Source organism: Chinchilla lanigera, unplaced genomic scaffold (assembly GCF_000276665.1).
Source record: "Chinchilla lanigera isolate Chin_1 unplaced genomic scaffold, ChiLan1.0 scaffold00009, whole genome shotgun sequence".
NCBI lineage: Eukaryota > Metazoa > Chordata > Mammalia > Rodentia > Chinchillidae > Chinchilla > Chinchilla lanigera.
The window spans coordinates 5,373,821-5,394,800 of NW_004955410.1; the positions used below are offsets into that span (position 1 = coordinate 5,373,821).

General features: G+C 44.7%; 1 protein-coding gene and 1 long non-coding RNA gene across 2 annotated transcripts in view; both read right to left on the reverse strand.

Annotated features, from left to right (window-relative positions):
- Positions 1-8,235: 8,235 nt before the first annotated feature.
- On the reverse strand, positions 8,236-12,805 carry LOC106147801. Its single transcript, XR_001232772.1, has 2 exons — positions 10,888-12,805; positions 8,236-8,885 (listed from the first exon to the last, which is right to left on the reverse strand). It is a non-coding gene; the product is annotated as an uncharacterized LOC106147801 (long non-coding RNA).
- A 1,558-nt stretch (positions 12,806-14,363) lies between these two features.
- Gnai1 (guanine nucleotide binding protein (G protein), alpha inhibiting activity polypeptide 1) overlaps positions 14,364-20,980 on the reverse strand; it is a 78,839-nt gene continuing 72,222 nt past the window's right edge. Inside the window, exons 9-10 of the mRNA XM_005377203.2 lie at positions 20,776-20,929; positions 14,364-16,415 (exon numbers count right to left, since the gene is read on the reverse strand). Of these exons, the coding sequence (XP_005377260.2) occupies positions 16,225-16,415; positions 20,776-20,929 (345 nt within the window). The 3' untranslated portion in view covers positions 14,364-16,224. The remainder of the gene's footprint in view (positions 16,416-20,775; positions 20,930-20,980) is intronic.

Consider the following 20,980-nt stretch of genomic DNA (forward strand, 5'->3'; position numbering starts at 1 on the left):
TAGTGGGGAGAACTTCACGGCACGCCCTGTGGTGGGTGCAGGAAGCTGCTCAGCTTCTGCCAGAAACAAAGAGAAAGACAGGAAGAGGCCAGGGCCGCATGACATCACTTCCTTCCACAAGGCCCTGCCCATTAAAATTTCTACCTATCTTCAAATGTCCTAGATTAGGGACTGCACCTTCAACACAGGGGCTTTGGGGGATGTTCAAAACCGAAACTATAGCAATGACATTTTATCTGAATGTCTAATTTTAGCCAGAAATATTCTTTTATTGTGAAAATAAATCTCAAATATATTAATGGCAAACTTGATTACATGTTTAATCACTCAGCCTTTCTACTGCAGGGTTGAGTTAAAACATGTCCTCTTAACCTATGCATAAGTAATGATACACAATATATGCACTGGGTGTGCAGCTAGACATCTGTTGGCCCTGCAACTCACGGTCTTGCACTGGGATTTAGTAAATGGGTCTCGGCAGGGGATCAAGTACTCCATGATTTCTGACAAATAATGATTCGCAAGAGCACTTTTGCATGATTTAAATAATCAACAGTAAATCTCTGTAGAGCAGCAATGGCAAACCCAACCCCAAACCCACTTATTTATCACAAAATGCCAACACTGCAATTAAACCTGAATACTGAGGTTTTAATTTAGAGAAAACAACTCATACAGTAACATCTTTTGTCTCAAAAGAAAATTAAATAACATGCACGCCACAGGCTCACCACCACTGGTCTAGACGCTCTCAGAAGCCTCAGTTTCATTCAATTTTTATACAGCTTCCAACAGTTCTCTATTATGTGGAAACCCTGAAGTTGCTCTGGTTAAATTGTGAGTTCTTATGGCATGCTCTCCACACGCGGGACTGCAGCAAGCCCATTCTTTCTTCAGTAACAGAGCTTTGGTAAGTGCAGGGACCATCCTATGGAAGAAGGCTGTATCAGGAAAAATTGAGGCAAAGAGGAGATTTTGCAACTGTTCAGAACTGATGAGAAGTTCTCTTGTTGGGTGATGATTTAATCTGGGACGAGAGGTAAGAAGTGGTAGATTTTCCTGTTGGTCTTTGAAGTTGCTCTCAAAAACTTTGTTTTTTTGACTCTTTCAGCCAGTGAAGTGTTCCAATCAAGTGACAAGAAAAGGACAAGGTCATGCCTTACTGGTCATGGTCCAGGAAAGCCATGTCTGGTGGCCTCAGGGTTCAGCACAATCTCCATCTGTTTATCCAGATTTTCCCTAATTGAGGCAGAATCAACTAATTCTTTAACTTCTAAGTTGCATTATCTATCTTGGTGTCTTCATTCCAGATTGATAGCTTTTGTGATGTTTGATATCAGCATGTATTTTTAGAAATAAAACATATAGTGATCATTATGTTTTTGGCTTTTAAGCAGAATTCATTTTGTCGCTGGTACAAATCATAACGGTGACAGCAAACGTATGTATGGTACAGGAAAAGTACACCAAACTCACTTTACAACTTTGTTCAGTAAATCACGCATTCTGGAAATGCCTTGCTGTCCCGTAAGCTCCATCAGCAGTAGGCAGGAGAAGTGTTCAAGCAGAAAGCAGAAAGAGCACCACCAGCACCTGGGTACCTGTCATTGTGGCACTTACATTTTTTTAAGAATGAAAGTTATTTTATAAAAAATATTATTAAATTCCTGACCTAAACTATATTTGACATGATTAAGGCACTTTTAGAAAAATTTACTTTTACTAGTACACATTTGCAGGTTATAACGATTACATTCCTTGTGAGGAGCTGTGCCTGTGCAGAACACAGCTTCATTCATTTTACTTCCCTATCCTCTCACCCTCATCGCATTCCTACAAATGACTCACGTGTCCTTCTTACTGACAGAGTAGCACTCCACTGTGAAAATACATTATCTTTACCCACTCATCTGTTGCCATACAGTTTTTAATAAATCAATTTTATTTTTTAACAGGACCTTTGAGATTATTTGTGTGCATCTGAAAAATACATCAGACTTGACAACCAAATCCAATTTTCCAGGCCAATACTTAGCTGTGAGACAAAGGTCATTTATAAGCCAGCCAAAGTTCCTAGAGAATCAGAAAACAGTGTCACCTAAAAATACCGAACTAGTGCCATGTGCCCACATGCACTCCACTCTGCTCTGAGTTAGGAGACCCAGCTTCCACAAGCCCGAGTTCTGCTGGTGCTGCAGACCCATTTCAGGGAGGCGTGCAGCTCTCTCCAGGGACAGTGGATCACCAGGTGTCCTTGCAGGTCCTCACCACATACACCTTATTGTGACAATGTGGGTTTCTTTCCTTATTTGAGTCAGAATAAAATATTTTAAAAGAGGATGTTCTGTCATAGAGTGTATTTTGAAGAAATTCTTCAAAGCTCTGTATTTATTTGTTGTACCTCTAAGAAAATAAAATTACATCATAGTTCTTAATCTTTGTTTCCTTTCTGGTGTCCTCGCACCGCACAGGTGTGAGGCTAAAGCGAAGCCGCACAGCTCCACGAGTAACAGGATAAAATGAGGACAGTTGGTTCCTCCAGCAACATCGGCATCAGTATTTCCTGCTGTTCTCATTTTCAAAACGCCTCCTTCCAGGTGTGTCCAACCTGCAGCCTGCAGACGACTTGGCCCCGTGTTATTTTTAACAGTTCAGCTGAAAACTATAAGAAATAAAGGAAGTGTTGCTGCTTGCACACGCTGACTACATTATACAATGTCTATGTGGTCCAAGACAACTCTCGTTCACCGCGTGGCTCTGGAGCCTGCCTTGGACCAGTGCGGGCTCTCCCAGGCTGCGCTTTGGCCAAGGGACCTGCTCAGTGCCATCCTCAGTGTGACGGGGTGATGCTGACATCTCTGCAGAGTGTGAACCCGGGAAGCAGAAGAAGCCAGGGCTGCATTTCTGGTTGGGCACCTTGGGTGTCAACGGACCCCACTCACACCTACACACCCAACTTGAAGATAGTCTCCAAACCCCAGTCCCGATCCACTGAGCCAGATCCCCTGCCCTCGAGACATCCTGCAGTAAGTCTGTGCATCTGGTGAGCAGTGAGGGAGCAGCTTGTCCTGCAGCTGCCGTCACGCAGAGGATGTGAATGCTAAGGAAGCCGTGCTCCCGGAGTGCTGCCTGCCTCACTGCTGTGCTTGGCTATCAGGGACGCTTTCCCAGGCCTTGCTGCCATTAGGGAAGCTCCTGTGTTCAGTTTAACATCATCCCGCCAGCCTGGGACCACATCAGACAGCACTGCGGTGCTGCTGGCTCTTAGCTTTACCCTTCTCAACCCGTTCCTCACTGCAACCAGGCAAATCCGACCAGCTCCGAGCAGAGAACCACGGTTTCTGAAACATGAGCTTAAATGAACCAGTCGGTATATTTTTCACTGCAGGAAAATTGAACAAGGAAAGGTGTTGTTGGGCAGGCAGGGTCACAGACATCCTTCCTCCACTTCTCAGGAAACTGATAGATCAGAAACCATACACTTTGTGAGTTTAACAAAGGAAAAAGCTATGTATCCGTCACAAATGTGTGTATGTTCCCAGCTATGCAGGGACAGGCTGCTGGGACAGCATGACATTCTGGAAACAGCTGTGAGAAATAAGACTGCTTAGTTATGAGAGGGACGGGTTAGGGTGCAGCCCATCAGAAAAGTGTAACTTGGATTCAGTATGAAGTCAGAGGCAAGAGGAGGCTTCTCCCCTTACTTCATCAAATGAAATTAATATCCCCTCTCCTGCTTGCAGTGTAAATATAACCAACATCATATTTCCCCGTCAGGTGTTTGTGCTTTCACATTTCCTTCTAAAGCATGAGGCCCCGTCTCCCTTTTGGACGCTCCACACTTCTACCCCAACCCTCTCCGAAGTATCCAAGAACCAAAGGGTCAGCTCAGCATGAAGATCATTCTGCTTCCAAACAGCAGAGAGAAGAGAGAAACTGTGCAGTCAGTCTGTGCCACATTTGACTTGGCCTCCTGGCACACAGATGCTCCTCACCCCCATGCCGTGCCCCGTCCCATGCCGTGACACACAGGATGGAGTGGCAACCATTTTTTAGCTGCAAGGATACAGATCTTAAGTAAATATTTATTTGCCCAAATTGCTCCCTAAAACAGGACATGGTACTGGATTGGCTGGGTCTGAGCTCAAGCTGACTCACAAGGAAACAAGATAGATATTTTCCTAGAGGGTGAACTCCACGTTACATAAGCTCAGCCTCCCAACATCTGATCACAGTGCAAACTCTGCCATCCCGCTGAAAAGTTAGACACAAGTTGAACGAAACCACGTGTTCTTGAAGATGTCAGTGAACTGCTCGTTTCAGAAAATGCTGCTGGAGCGCAAATCACCATTCTCACCTTGAAAAAACAGTTTCATATGCAGCAAAGTCAAGGTGAGAATATTTTTGCATACCACAATTTTGCACCCTAGTTCCCTGCTTAGAATGGACATGTTCCAGGCAGTTTTCAGTAAAGAAGGAGAAATGATTGAAGTGTCTTGAAATAGAAAAAAAAATGTGAAAATAAATTATGATATGACCCTGGACTAAAAGTGATAAATAAAGAACAGCACACGGCAACATGTGTAAATCTGGCCAGAAAATGTCAAACTACTAAAATATCAAGTCATAGAAAAATGCATAAAGTTTAAGGGCATATATCTACAGTTCAGAAGTACAATGAAATAGATGAAGGATTGCACATTAATAGCACACAAGGGACTGATGAGCTGAACTTCAGGGTCCTGGTCACCTCTGCAGGGAGAAAGGGAGCTGTGGTCGGGTCCAGATGCACACGTGTACACATACATACACACGAACTTTTACCACGCACACTGTAGTATGTGCACAGCCACTCACACATGAATAATTCTTGTGAAGACAAGTGGGCTTTTTAACCATATACGTGCAGCTCTGGGCGATCAGTCTTCTTGAAACCATCTTTCTGTCTGTAGGTACTTGGCGTGTGTGTTAGAGTGGGGAACATCCTTAAGTTACTTTTTTCTCCTTGCTGAGATGAAATACCGACACCCAAAGTTGAGAGGGGAAACGTTTGCTTAGTTCATAGTTTGTAGAGGTTTCAGTCCATAATCAACTGGGTCCAGGGCATGTTGGCATCACGGAGACGTATCGCAGAGATGAAACAGTTCATGGAGGACAGAAGGTAGCAAAAGCAACAAGGGATGACCATGGCTCTTCCTATCCCTTATATCTTATGCAGGCTACTTAGAGAGGGTAGCACCCACACCCTCCATCCTAGTGCCCTTGAGCCTATCATTGCAACATGAATCGATCCCAGCATCACACACTCTATATCCAGTCACCTCTGAAGAAGGTGACTGCATTGGGGGGACATCCAGACACAGCCATAACAGGTTATTTGGATACTTACTATATGAATTTCCCCAAAGAATGGACTGCATAAAAAAGTCACATCGTGAAGTATTTATTTAGAACTTTTATTAATCCCTCCCCTATTAATAGAAGTTCGTAACTCCACCCACACAGCAGCATCTTTGCCTGTCCAAGCTCTTAATTATTGTATTTGCACCGTATACCTGATGCTTTACACAAACATGGTTCAATTTTTTCTGAAGTAAAATATTGTGAATTGTGAATATAGGATTTAACATAGCTAATGAAATTAATGTTGGTCCAGTCTCATAAAGAAATGAAGACGTGGTAGAATTATAATTGTTAAAAAATGAAGAAAACTGTTTATAAAGAAAATGATAGATTATTCAGAGATGAACTATTAATAACAATAATTACATGTGGTATTACTCAGAAACCTGGTAAGCATTCAAATATATTTTCAGAAATAACTCTTTATGATCATTCTCTGATAGCCAAGTGTAAAGACAATCACACTCCGTCCCCCTTTTTTTCAAATAATACCAAACAATCAACTTAGAGTGCACTTGAAATTATAATTTAAATACCATTAAATGGAAGATAGCCCAATTATTTTCAGAATTTTAAGTTTTATATGTGGAACAAATACCTAGTTCTAACTTTATTTATCAGTAAGTACTATGGATTCTTCTCCTTCTTTTAAGAGACCTTGGTTTAAGATCCTTTCATGACCAGCTGTTTCGGCTATCTAGGATTTCCTGCACTGGTATTCTACTTTAAACATATATCTAAGCAGCCACATTGATGTTTGAGCCCTCTTTTCCCAGTGAATTTCTGATTCTGTTTTGGAAGCTGCAGCTAGCGAGCTTAGCTGTGATACGAAGATTGCTCAAGCATTTAATCCTTCATCTTGAACAGGACGGTTTTTGGCTCTAAACACTGCCCTTGTGAGCAAAGTGATCGAAGTGATGAATCTCCACAGTAGACTGAAAAATGATCCCCGATGACACCCCTGTCCTTCTTAGAACCCGCGGCTGTTACTTGACAGAGTAAAGGGAGCTTTGGAGATGTGGATTGAGTTAAGGATCTTAAAATAGGAGATTATCCGGGATTATCCTCAAGGGCCCCAGATAATCCCACAGGTCCTCTTGTGAGCGAAACAGGAGCAGAGCAGGGCTGCAGCCGGGTGAGGACAGAAGCAGCCAGAGGCCAGAGGCTGGAGACGGAGGGAGGGGTCATGGACCAAGGGACTTGGACAAACTCCAGCAAAAAGGAAGACAGGAAAAACAGATTTGCCCCCGGAGGCTTCAGATGATGTGAAGTTTGTGGGCCTGTTTTAGACTTCCGATCTCCAGAATTTGAAAGAATAAATTTGCCTCACTCTAAGCTACTGGTTTTGCGGCAGTCTGTTACAAAAGCAATGGGAAACTAACAACCTCTTCTCTGGAACTCCTCTGCTTTCTCCCTGGTGAATGTGTCCGGCCGGTGTCAGGAGGGGTGAGAGAGGGAGAAGGCTTTCTCTCTACCCCACATCTGAGGGGTCACTTCCAAGTCTTTCTCTCCCAGACCTTGCTTCCAGCCCGCCCGAGTGCCAGGCTGCTCCTGCTCACAGGGAATCCGGTCCAATCCCAGTGCAGTGGGATGGAAACACTTATGCCAGGGCCAGGACTGGCAGTGCACAGATGGTTCCCTACGTAGACTTCCACCGTAGTGCCGGCTTCCCTCACCATTGTTCTCATTGCTTCTGCCCTTTCACATTTATAATATGTTCGTCGTCATCATCACCATCATGGAATTTAGAAGAGCTCATGTTTCCATCACACAAATGTTGGGCACATCACACACCTCACACTGACAACTCATTTAATGCTTGCAGCAACAGGAGGATGGTGCTAATGTTGTCATTTTAGAGAGACCTTTTTAAGGCACGGAGAGGTCCAGTACCTTGCTCAAGGTCACCTGGTAGAAAGCGGCAGGGCCTCGGTTTAGTTTCAGGCAGACTGCCGTTTTCAACAGTGCTCTTGTCATGCTTCTCCGAGTAGGATTTTCACAAAGATGCTAAGCAGCGTGTGGAGACCCAGACACCCAGAATCACGCACTGACATAGCTACTTCCAAACGTGGCTGGGCCAAAGAGCTCCAGACTCACGCAATAATGCCAATGCAACAATCTGTGTTTTATCCAACCTCTGTGGCAAACTAAATAAGAAAAATGAAAAAAAAGCATCCGCACAAATTGTCCTTGGGATTTTCAGGCCTAAATTAAAATTATGAGAACTGATAGAGGAAAGTAAGTTATTGGAAGGAGCACACATGTTTTTGACGTTGCCTTTTGTGTAGAGTTTAACCACGGAGTCTATAAGTGGAGTTGGCAGATGTATTTTCCTTAACAGGTCAAGTGCTTTCCAACTGTCCTTGACAGTAGCTAAACAGAAAGGGTGTTTTTGCCAAAGACTCACAAAAAAGAGTTAACATTTCATTAGAAAAGACAGCAGTTGTACGACTTCTTAAATGAAAAATTTGCTAACCTTGAGACAAATGCTGCAAGTCAGTCTGGATAGGACTGCCTGCCCCAGTGTGAGCAGTCTTTTCCTACTTAGTGAATAGGACAACCGTTGGTTTTGATTATCCACACTCTCACAGCGTTGGAAATTATAAGCCATAGGATAAAGCTGGGCTCACAAAGCAATGAAGTAGGGTTGATGTTGCTTCTTTTCCATGTAAAGCTCTATTGCCCACATTGAAATAAACATAAGTACCTCCTACTAATTTAGTGACATGACAGCCAAAGAACAGATAATAAGACTTACATAAGCCTGATGATTTGATAAAGAAAAACTAATATTTTATACATTAGTTTCTATAAAATATGGCTATATGTTAATTTAAATCTTAATGCCTTTATTGTACATAATTGTTTAATCCAGTGACAATCACATTGATATAAGACCTATACACTTTCTTCATAACTATTAGAACTCAACCAGGTTTAACTATTAGAACTCAGTCAGGTTTAATTATTTGAGCAGTCCCAAACTTTAAAAAAAATTACATTTTTATAAAGCATGATAATTTCAACTAATTATAAGTAAATTATACACATGTTCTCATGTAATTGAATTTATTGGATGCACACTGAGCCAAACAGAAAGTTATGAGCATTTGTATGGAGAATTATGTCTGGCTTTACATAATTACACTCTAAGGATAAGTATACTAGAACTGCTTACATATGACTAGGAACTCTTCTCCTAATGAACTGAAGTCATGAGCATCAGGTCTGAGCCCAGGTAGTCTTCCTTCATACAGAGTAGCAGATATGATTTCATGGATCCTGAAACAGCCAACTATGTGCAGACTTCTGTCTTCATCAAAAGTCAAAGCAAGCACCCATGACCCAGTGGAACTTTATTCCGGTTGAACGCAGGTCCCACAGAACATGTGAATCCTGCCCGCCTCCTCCACAGTTCCTGGGATCTACTCTTTCTGGAAACGTGGGGAGCTTTTTCATGCATGACTGTGCCCTGCCCAGTCCTGTGGGAGGTGTGGAGGAAGACAGGAATTTGGCTGGGGGAATTGAAACATATTAAAAAAAACAAAGCACAACAAAACAACAACATTTAAAAAAAATGATCTTGTGATTTGGCGAAAGAACAAGAAGAGCTCGCTTTGTAAACCAGGGCTTAGTAATTTTCCAGCATCTCATGGGTCTACTCCCACTACAAGATCAGCCCTAAAAATAAGGGTACTTCGAATTCCAGGGCTCACTTCTGGAGTCTGGATTTTCATATTCATATCTGGGCCTTTTATCTCAGCTGACATATTTAAAAGTGAAAATGCAAAGGATTTCCCACTCCCCTGCAGGAAAGGCTGCATTACATCAAATCAAAGCATAGCTCATAAAGATGGAATAGTCCAACCTTCCACTAAGGCACACCACTTTCCAAAGCACTAATGTGCTGATTGATTCCAGGCACCAAGACCCAGACCTAACACATTCAAAATTTAGCTCTTTACCTCTTGTGTCTCCATTTCTAAAACTTGCAAACTTTTCCATGCAAATAGAACTGGGGAAGGAAAAAAAATATGTTCCACTTTCCAGACAGAAATATAATGTAAGACACATGAGTAGTCATGTATCTTCCAGTAACTGTACATAAGAAACAGGTGGAGTCTTAAAAATAATTTAACCCAGCATGTCACACAAATACTATCAGTTGAACAAGTATGTGTGTGTACGTGTGTGTGAGTTGGTCTGTGTACTGTACACTAAAATAGCCATCTCAGTTTGGAGTGGCTGCACTGCCAGGGCTCACTGGGTACTCACTATAGGTCGCAGCTGCTGTGCTGGTGTAGTGACGGTGTTTGTGAGTGTTCACATCTACCACTTTCACTACTACAGGACTTTCATAGCTACTGACACCCTCACGTGCATTGTGCATAATTATTAACCCAATCACACACATTGCACTGCACTGTGAAGCAACCCTGGAAAAGACAACTTCAGGGTACTGGAGTTTGAAGACAGGACTAACAAGTGACGTCATTCCGTACCTCACCCCCAGCCCTGACACTCAGTAGGTAGCCAACATGGTACAAAATACGAATCGCTCTGTTAGAATTGTGTCGTTTCGAATGTGCATCTATAGGCCATAGGTGTGGATCACAAGTGGGGCTTTCAGAGATGAAATGATTCTGGGATTCTCTTTTTTTTGGTTTTGTTTTTTCTCCGGTACCAGGAATGGAACTCACGACCTTGCGTTTGCCAGGCAGGCACTGTGCTGCTGAGCTAAATCCCCAGCCCCATGAAAGGATTCTTTAACCTAGTTCCAAGCTCTCTACTCCGCTTCAGCCAGAGGAAGTGTTTATTAGACTTTAGGTAAGTTCCTTTTGGAGAAAAAAGATACATAGTTAAAAGTAATTTGCAGTTTACTTTAATAGGCAGTTTGGGAACACAGTAAACTGTATACTCAATTCTAAGAAAGGATTAACCTTTTAGAGGTGTATTGCCTTATGGAGTCAGGCAAGAGGAAAATGGCTCCCTTCCAGAAAGGTAAACACTTCCTTTGGAAGTGAGGGAAACAGGTTACATTGTCATGAATGTGGCAGTACAGGTCCTGCACAAATCATATTGATGAATTTCCTGTTGGACTGTTCATGTTCCACAAGGCAAAAACCTGACAACCTAATATTCTACTCAATTTAATGAAAATTAAAGCAGAGTTATTTGGAAGTAGCTTTGACTTCACTGTTTTGATTTTCAAAAGTTGGGCAAGGATCATAGTCTGTGAAGTTTCCAGAGACAATAATTACAATTTAAGCATGCATAACAGAAAATTACAGGTAATATACAATCGTCACGATATATAATCATGGTTTATTTTGAAAGCTGGCTTTATAGTGAAACTGTAGATATTTGTCAGTTTAGTAAAAATTAACTGCCAGATGGTAGGGCTGATTTATTAGACACAAAGTCCTGGTAAGAGAGAACACACCCACCCTTTCTTAGTGCTTTCTGCTGTTGTAACAGAATTACCTGAGAATGGGTAGTTTGAAGTGTTCCTTAGTGTTCTCGGCTGGGAAGTCCAAAGTCTAGGTGCTGATGCGCCAGGGAGCAGCGCAAGAGCTGACCAGGTTTCTTCCTCTGTTAACAAAGCCATAGGTCATCTCGGCCACCCTCACCTCCTCCACCAATCCCAAAACACCCTCAGTGTCCAAATCTGGACATTCATTCAGTCTCCAAAATGTGGGGTGCGTGGTAAACACAGCAAACCACAGCACCGTGCTAGATGAGACTGCAGGGACAGATGAAGCCCTTCAGCCCCTTGGCCACCACTCCACCCCAAGGAGGTCCTCTGAGGCCACTGCTGTATATTCAGGAAGAAATGGCGCCTTCATTTCTAAAGGTGGCTAAAAAAGTCCTTGCCGAGACTGGTCTTCTATGCAAGCTTCTCTCCGTGCTTGTCTCACTGTTAATTAGCACGGTGCACTGTGTCCGGAGAGTCATGTCTTCGAGGCAGCAACGTTTCCATCCACAGATGGAGGCCCGGCCAGGAGGGCAGTGAGAGGGAGGATCTGGCAGTGGTGGGCTGTGTCCAGGGTGCCCGGAAAGGTCTGCCGCACCCTGTGCTGCCCCAGCTCGAGCCTTAAGCTTGGTGAATGCTGCCCGGTTCCTATCTGGGCATGTCTGGTGTCTCCAGCCTGGATGACACGTGTTTCATAACTTTTAATGTAAGAAACCAAGGGAGTAAAAGCAAACACAACAAACAAAAGCAAGCCGTCATTGGTTACAGGAAAAATGCCTGGGAACAAGGCCAGTGGAGTTGTGAAATCTAAAGTTCTTGCTATAAATGCATTTTAACTGCTAAGAGTGGGTTTGAAAAGCAAGTAGAAAAGAAAATTTCTCAAACTGAAACAAAAAGGCTTCCATGGTTTTGGCTACTTTAAATAACGAAAGTGTCCGAAAGTTGGTGCGTTTTTGATTCTTGTTTTCCATGATCAATATGAGAGCTCAGAAGTTTTAACTATAAAGATGAATGTGATAGTTGTTTTATTTAAGGCATTTCACCCAAAATTTGTATCAGTAACTATGGATCAACACTGACTGTGATTTTATAGGGACTCAAGAGCTAGAAATGTGGTACCCACTTATAATCTTAGCACCCTGGGAGGCTGAGGCAGGCGGATGGCAATCTCAAGCCCAGCCTGGGAAACAGAGTAACTTCGTGAGACCCTGTTTCAAAAATAAGAACTAAAAAGTGGGCTGGGTTATAGCCTAGTACAAAGGCCCTCAGTTCAATCCTAAGCACACCAAGATAAATAAATGTCACTCTACAATTAAATATTCTTTATAACAAAATAACAGCAAAATTGATGGTTAGCTCACCACATGCCGCACTCCCTTATAAGTGCTGACCATGTACTGCGAGCTTATTGGCAACCAACAACCACCACTGAGGTCAACAGTCTACTTGGTCCCTACTTCCCTCAGATGGTAAAAGGGAGGCAGAGGGTAACTCAGCAACCTAAGATCAACCAGGTACTGAGAGAGCAAACCAAGATTTAAAGCCAGACTGGGCACCGGGACCTACGACTGTCACCACCACTTTCTCCTCTCTGAAATAACGCTCCGCACAATGACCACCATGACATGATCCTTAGTGTTCTCGGCTGGGAAGTCCGAAGTCTAGGTGCTGATGCGCCAGGGAGCAGCGCAAGAGCTGACCCAGGTTTCTTCCTGTGCTAACAAAGCCATCACTGAGTCAACTCCTCGCACAGCCATGGAAGCTGATTTTGCAGAGAAAAAAATGATACCAAGTGTACATGACTGTGTCTTAAGTAGCTTCAAATACCATGGGTTCTAAGGTGTCATAAATAGCTCTGAGGCAAGACGTCACAAGCAGCATTTTTAAAAATCTAAATGGAGGCCCCATGAGATCATAATGTTAAGTGAAATAAATCAGACACACAAGCTTAAATTTGGCACGGTTTCTCTTATATAAGAAACTCAAGTTATACATAAAGAACAAAATAAAGATGGACAACAGGAAGTGGGGAGATAGGTCTTTCTAGAAGGGGAAGGGACCCAGAGATGCAGGAAGCACGACGGAGGGGCCTGGGTGAAGATGCCCGCCCTGACCCCAGTTCAGCCCCAAGGCAGCATGCTGTGAGGTTCTCTACAGACCTGAGTCAGGAGTCCCGGGCTGGGAACCTTGACCAGCTCAGCTCAAAATAACTAACGTCTCTGAGCCTTCAGCGCGACCTCCATCACTGTAGGTATCAAGAAGAACGCCAGGGTTAAGGTCGTTTGCAGGGCACTGAAAGGCAGGGCATTCTGGAACCTACCGGAGCCTCAGGGACTTAAAGCATGGAACCTGGGCTTCAGATGGGCCGTTTGGTCATTCGCTCAGTGACAGAGACAGACACTGGGCAGGGCTGAGCCTGAAGCCAGAGAAGCGAGATGAAGCAGCAACCCTACACGGTCCTGCAGCTCCCACAAGCGCAGAGGGAAGATTGCATGGCAGCAAAATCCAAAAGAGATCGCGAACAAAACAGACCATCACGATGACGTTGGCAGACAGGATGCCAGGCAGTCTCAAAGCACATCACACACAGCACACAGGACAGAGCTTAAGGGAGAGCCCAGGACACACAGGTGCTGCCTGCCTGCAGTGCTGAAGAGCTAGGGAGTACGGAAGTAGCTGGGGTGATGCAGGGCTCTCTCTGGGAAGGGAGGGAGAAAGACCCACCAGAAGCACTGGGAGAGTCCTGCGGCCAGTTAACGGGAGATGAAGGCCATGAAGAGTTCTAAATGGTTAAGAAGTTCAAGATGATTGTACTCAGGATTGTACTTCAAGATGACTGTACACATCAGTCAACTCCTGTCACTGTCACAATATACTTGAGACACTGAACTTGTGAAGAGACATAGTCGATTTGGGCAATAGTGTTAGGCAGTCTAGCCCACGAGAGATGAGTCCCACAGGGGGCTGTGGTGAAGGAGTGGATTACAATGGGTGCCCATTCAAAGCGAAGCCCCGGAGCTCATCAGCCAGGCAGCAAACAGAGGAGCAGAAGGAGCTGTTCCCATAATTTCCTTTCAGGGCACAACCTTAGCAACCACCCACCAGATACAACCTCTCAAGGACCCCACCATCTCCCCTACGGCCACCCTTGCAAACCCAGCCTTTAAGACATGGGCCGTGGGTGACGTTCACCACCGAAACCACGGCACAGGCTAACAGGGCAGAGGGTAGGGGACGGCGGCACTGCAGGAGAATGGTGCTGACGGTGGCTTGGGGCACACAGGGTGGAGGAGGTGGCACTCCTCAGAGGGGACATGAGATCAGCAGGTCTATCCTGGCATCTCATTTTTGCAAGAGAAAACTTGGGGCTGAGGAAACTCAAGCTCCTGAAATAGGTAAAACAGTGAAAAGAGTCTCGTGAAAGAATAAATGAAGATCTGACGCATGGCTACTTACACAGCAATGCAAAATGGTTTAAGCCAACAGGTTTGTAAAATTTTAAAAATTTAAATTTATTAGGATTCATTAGTAACACAATTACACAGAATAAAGTTCAGGAATTCACCAATGATGGTCACCAAAATGTGCTTCTATGTGGCATTTTCAACCTTCTTTCTCATTCAGATTTATTCATATTCAGAGTTTCACACAGAGCTCACAATGCAGTTTTGACAGGTCTCCCACCAGTACAATGAAGGGACGCAGATCTTTCATGAAAGGCACAGGAAGAACCTAACTGACACGTTTAAGGGATTTGGTAAGTCTGAGTTTCTCCACTTTACAGAAAAGAAAAAAGGCCCAAACAAACAGCTGTAGACGTGGTTTACGGTTACCATACACACGGACACACGGACACCAACAAAGACTTAGCGTGACACAGGATTAACTTGGGAACTACTTACCACCGAAGCTTACTAAAAGACTCAGTTTTTCAGGATGAATAAAAAAAGGGAAATAAGGTGGGGAATACTGATCATTTTGTTAAAACAAGGTCACAGAGACACGGTAAATAATCAAAAGACAAATGATTCTGTCAAGGCTGAGTAGCTGCTATGTAACACGTTTTGTGCATACAAATAATCACTGACTTTGTTAAGTACTATTACTCATGTTCTAAATGTAATTGCTCATTTAATTCTCAAAAAAATACAATAATTTAAAAAGAAAATATAAATTCAAGCAAAGGCAAGGAAAGCTGAATACCTAAGGGAAAAATTTTTAACATAGTATAATAATTAAATTTGAAACTAGCTACATATGTGAATTTAAAGCTTGCATAAGATCAGCAAGAATATCCAAAGATCTTTCTTGGTATCTTCCAAACAAGGAACTATCACGTATGCTAAGTACGAGGGATTTCCCAAAGGAAATACACAAATGAATGTCTCAAAATTCATTATGCTAAAATTTTTTGTACCCACAAAAATCCTTCCGATATCCACCCAAACTTAGTTACAAATAAAAATGTCATTGTTTAAAGTGTATAAAAGTAATCTGGCATCACCTTTAAGGTAATGCATGAATACTGTCTAGATATTAAAATTCAAAGTGAAAATAAACCGAATACAAATTAAGTATTTGTAAGATAGTATAGTCTCAAAAATCTGAAATTTTAGTTTTTCAAACCAAATCTAATATAGAATCAGAGCAGCATGCACTCTTTAAAGAAAAATTAAAATGCATACAATTTTAAAATCATTGATCCCAAGGCATGTATACTCACTCTCTCCAAGAACATTTCAATAAAACATTAAATTTAAAGAACAAATGATGGTATTAAAATAGTCTGTGCAATGTTTGTACAAATAACATTTTTATGAATATAAGTACATACAATCCAAGAAAAGGGCTGTGACATTTCCTAATGTTAATTACCGTGCCTAACAATTCACAGGACACAAATTTAAATAAAGCTTTTTTAAACTGGCAAACACGTAATAGTCTGTCATTCAGTACAGGGTACTTAACATTTATGTTATTTCCAAAGCCATCACACTAGAGCTGTAAGTTGCCACTCCTAAAACCTAAAAGTCATGTGGAAAGTTAAAGTCATAAATACATCGTCCACACAGTTGGGTATTTACACTTACACAGACACGACCCCCACCCTAGAGTCCAGCCTCAACACGGCCCTCCAGTTTCTCGCGGCAGGCAGGACCCCCTTTTGCATCTAGGAAAGGTCCTTCTGTGACCTTTAGCTCAAGAAACAGAACAGAACAACTTTGGTCAGGTACCAGGTGCACGTGCCACATGCTACATTCTGTGTCGCTGCAAGACCCTAGTCTAGAGAGATCCACGGATAAGTACTCATTTGGTTTGAAAACGCACTGTACCGTTAACTGCAAAACTTAGAAGAGACCACAGTCTTTTAGGTTGTTCTTTATGATGACATCGGTCACGGCGTCGAACACAAACTGCACGTTCTTAGTATCGGTGGCACAGGTGAAGTGGGTGTATATTTCCTTGGTGTCTTTTCTCTTATTGAGGTCCTCAAACTGACACTGAATATACGCAGCTGCCTCTTCGTATGTGTTTGACCCTGAGGTGGGAGAAAGAAGACGTAAGGTGAGCAGTTCAAGCACCTACGCGGATACGTGAAACAGACCTTAGGGTGCTGAAGTCAGTTTCACGCACGTAAAAAACGCGGGGTCCTTTACGGAGTGCCTCTGAGAGTGTGAGAGAAGTGATTTCCTCTCTCTGTGAGATTACCCTGTGCTAATCATCTCGGGACAGCTGTACCTTATCTTAAAATCTAAGCATCTGTGTGGCTTTCCTGGTTTGCCTGGTCTTGATTCCTGCCTAAATCTCCGCATCAGACCTCCTCCTTTCTTCTCTCCTCCCATCCCCATCCCAAGGCTTGACTCGGAGCCTGGGCGGTGGGAGCAGAGCAGTCTACCCCGTGGGGGGCGGGAGTGCTGGCAGAATGCTGAGCAGCAGCGTCTGCTCCCTCTCCTGTGCACACGTTAGTTACCATTTCCCACTGGTTCTCCTTGGTCCAAAAGCTGTCCATCCTACGGTGTGGATGTGGACTGAGAAAGCCGATTCCACGCCCCTGCTTTCGTGCTGGCCAGAGACTTCCTCAGAATACACAGTTCAGAGACTGCCTGGTCTTTTCTGAAGACAAGTGCACACAGCCCGACTGCACCAGTTTCGGGGTGCACACCCGCGAGAACTATTACTGAGCCAGTCGACAGCAGCACGGCCTTCGCTGTAGGAAACAACCTAAGAAGTTCCTCCACCACGGCTGGCTGACAGATCCCAGAGCCCTCCACAGCGAGCACACGTAGAGTGTGTAGAAGTGTAGAGTGGAGAAAGCCCACTCTACACACAGTAACCCGGGTGCGTCTCCCCCACTCTCTGCTGAACAGGAGAAAGCAGGCACAAAATCCACAGGTGACCCAAACGCTGCCTGCAGAGACAATTCAGATGCACTGACGAGCACAAGAGTTGAGATCAGGGTTAGTCTGTCTGTGTCCGGGGCGGCGGGACCATGTGACTAGTTAGGATGGGGAGGACGCAGTCAACTCAAGGCCTTCACACCCTGAACTATATCCCCAGCCCTTTAAAAAAAAACAAAATTCTGACACAGGGTCTCCCTAAGTTGCCCAGGCTGGACTCAAAATTTGCCACCCTCCTGCCTCAGCCTCCAGCATGCTGAGACTAGGGATGTGTGCCACCTCCAGGCAGCGAAAACATTTAACTTCTTGGCTTGAGTGGTGGACGGTACTTTTGTACTTTTCACTTTCAAAAACTCAGCGAGTCATACTCTTGCTGACTTTGCGTCTGTGTATGCACAGGCGCATCCACACATAGCGTCGTAACGCAGCAGGTTAATGCACGTCACATATGAAATACTTGAATAAAATGCCCATTTGCCTCCCTGTTCACAGCCTCTCCTGCAGCAGTCACCCAGAACTGCCAGGCCAGCCTGCTGGGGCTGACTCTGCTCTGCCTCGAGCTCACTCTGCACTCAGGACCCAGTAGACCATCTGCCCCCTGTGTTTCTCTGAGCGGCTTTCTCAGTGCTCAGAACTGCACTCTACAGAACTCCTCTCAGCATACTAACCCTGGTGGGCTCGCTCTCCTACAGATGCCTCACGCTGCAAAGACACCCTCCGTGCGCTTCCTGACACTGCTTCACGGGGGTCCAGCTGCGCCCCGGCACCAGTCTCCAGAAGGAGCAGGTGAGCTCCAGGAGGCAGCAGCCTGTCCTAGGCCCCAGTCTCCTTTCTGCGGCACACGGAGCCCCAGGCACGCACGTGAGGAAGGGCGTTGGGTGCTGTCCGGAAGCGCTGTGGCAGCCTGAATAATGGGACTCATTACAAAGGGACAAAAAGGAAAGCAGAAGCCACAGCCCTTGAATAAGTTTACTTCTCACTCTTCAGTTGCTAGGAATCACATCTCGTTTTATTAAAGCATAACAGGCTCGGTGCTCCAAAACCCTGAGGCAATGAACAGTGTCTGGTTGGCCCAAGGAAGCCAATGCAACCCTAAATGAAAAATACACTGGAGGAAACAGCTCAGGCGGGGTGCACAGCCTAGGGCACTGTGCCTTCTGGAGAGTTAAATTACTGGACCCCAGGAGCTCCCAGACACATGAACAGCCTCAGGCACTCATTTATGGGGCTCATTTTAAGACTTAAGGAGAGAATAGCAAATGTGTGTGTGTGCATGGGATAGAACTGTCCTGAACAATGTTAAGTATAAACAAAACTAGGGTCAAGAATGGAGAACTGTGAAGTTGATTATGTAGTCACAAGAAAAAGAGAAGAGACTTGAGGAATAGATAACGAGTTTGCACGAGTCTCGGGTGAAGGCATACACACATACACGTGCAAGCAGCAGTTGACCCTGTGAACACGAAGCTCCAGGGAGAAATCGGGGTTGACCAAAGGGTTAATGCAGTGAGACTGAAGTGAGTGGGAAGGACAGAGAGCGGGGACTGCAGGTGAGGTGTGGGTCCTGGCGATACAGGGAAGGGAAGGGTAAGGGTCGTGGCAGACGCGCTGGCGGAAAGCCTTGAGCGCAGCCCAAGAGGTCTGCACACGGTTCCTCTGCGGGAGGTGCGGGGGACCGTGACAGCCCCAGGAAACGGGAGCTGAGACCGAAGCAGGAAGCAATGAATCAATACAATGAAGGACATGAGTGTGGGTTTTAAATTATAATCTTAACACTGGGGCCATGAAAGAATTATGTAGTGCTCTTCCTTTGTAAAGATTTTGGAACAGGAATACTGGCAAGGGAAGGGTCACCAAGTACGCTCCCGGTTGCTCTGTGGTCCCCATGGGGTACAGTAGCTGTGGTTGCATCTGGAGCCCCCGGTGTTACAAACTGCTGCAGAATGTGCAGTGTGTCATACAGAACGGCACAAACAAAACGCAAGAGTCAAGGCAGGGGAAACGTGGCCATCTCGATTCAGAGAGCTTCAATTCAGAATCTGAATTATAAACGGTTTCATTCCCAATAAGCACAAAAAGTGCTTCTCAACAAGAAGACTTAGGATTCTGTGACTTTTGGAAAAGCAAGCGAGAAGTTGTACGTGAGCCAGTCTGCGTGATGACGCTGCGCTGGAGTGTGACGCACAATACACACAGCGCTGCGGTACTGAGCACAGTGACACCGGACAGCAGTGGCTTCCCTGCTGGTCCAACGAGGACGTCACTCAGTGGAGCAGCTTGCTGGTGGGCAAGGCTCGCAGGCGCAGGGGACACGGACTCTGTGGCCCCATCACGCTGCACCGTCCCCACCTGAGGGGAGGGGACCCCGTGTGCTGACACCACGGGACTGCATCACATGGCCCAGGACAGGGAGGCCACCACGCGTGGTAAAATAACTCAGTGCAGGGCTGACTAGAGCTGTTGATAATGAATGAGCTCCTGATACTTTTTTCTACTTTAAACAGAAGGATGGGCTAAGGGTAAGTAACTAACTGAAGTCTTCCAGATATTTATATTTAGGGACCCTATAACCCAGGAATCATCATATACCCCCCCCACACAGCTCGTATTGGAACACAGCTCATATTGCCAAAGTGAAATCTTATTCAGAAGCCCAATGTAGCAAACATGAAAGGTGAGTTACTGGACTTTAACAAAGGAAGAGCCTCAGGGGAGTGAGGGGTGCGTGCGTGTGTGAGTGTGTGCATGTGTGCACGTGGGTGTGTAAAATAAGAGCTTGGTCCCCAACAGTCACTTTGAAGTAGCCCAGGAGCTGCTCCGTGCAACCACTCAGGCCTGGACCCAGGGCCTTAGCCCAAGTCTTGATTTTACTGATAGGACGCTGAAGTCTAGATAGATTAGCAGCCTTGTTCAACATCAAAGGGCTAATTCTGAAAAAAGCCAGGACTGTTCTGCAAGTCTATTTTCCTCACTCCAGTGCATTTTCCATAGCAGCAAAATCAAAGCGTCATGACCTGTCTTCATATCAAAGCTCAGATTTCCCAGGAAACCTCCTGCGGCCCTCTGGGCCCCTCCCCCTTTTCTCCTTGCAGTGACGCGGACACTCCTTGACAGCAGCCTGTTTCCTGCTGCTGTTCACTTCCTGTCTCTCATGGTGTCTGTCTTTGAACCTGAACAGTGAGCAGGGAAGCTTGTGTCCCACACCACACCAGGCCTGGGACCCGCTGGCTGATGAACACACCGTATTTTCACTTTAGGAAGACTGCAGCCATCCCCGAAATGATCACCAGATTTCCCATGGAGTGAAGGTGTTATTTTCGATAAGCACATCCCCATCTGAACAAATGACTTGTGCTCAAAGGAAGGTTGATAACATCTCCAAAAAGGGTAAGAATTATGAAGCCAAGAGAGTCAAAGCAACAACTGAAATCTTGCTTTAGGGGAACTTTCACTTTCACAGAAATACGTGACTGGGGAATTCATTCAAAGAAAGTCAAATACCTGCATATTCTGGGTAGCATATTGTGAGAGGGCTCTTTTTGATTTTTTCCTCGAAGAGATCCTTCTTATTTAGAAAAAGGATAATAGACGTATCCGTGAACCACTTGTTGTTACATATGCTGTCGAACAGCTTCATGCTTTCATGCATTCGATTCTACATGGGAAGACAACATCAAAGTTTTACTAATAGCCAGGAGAACATCAT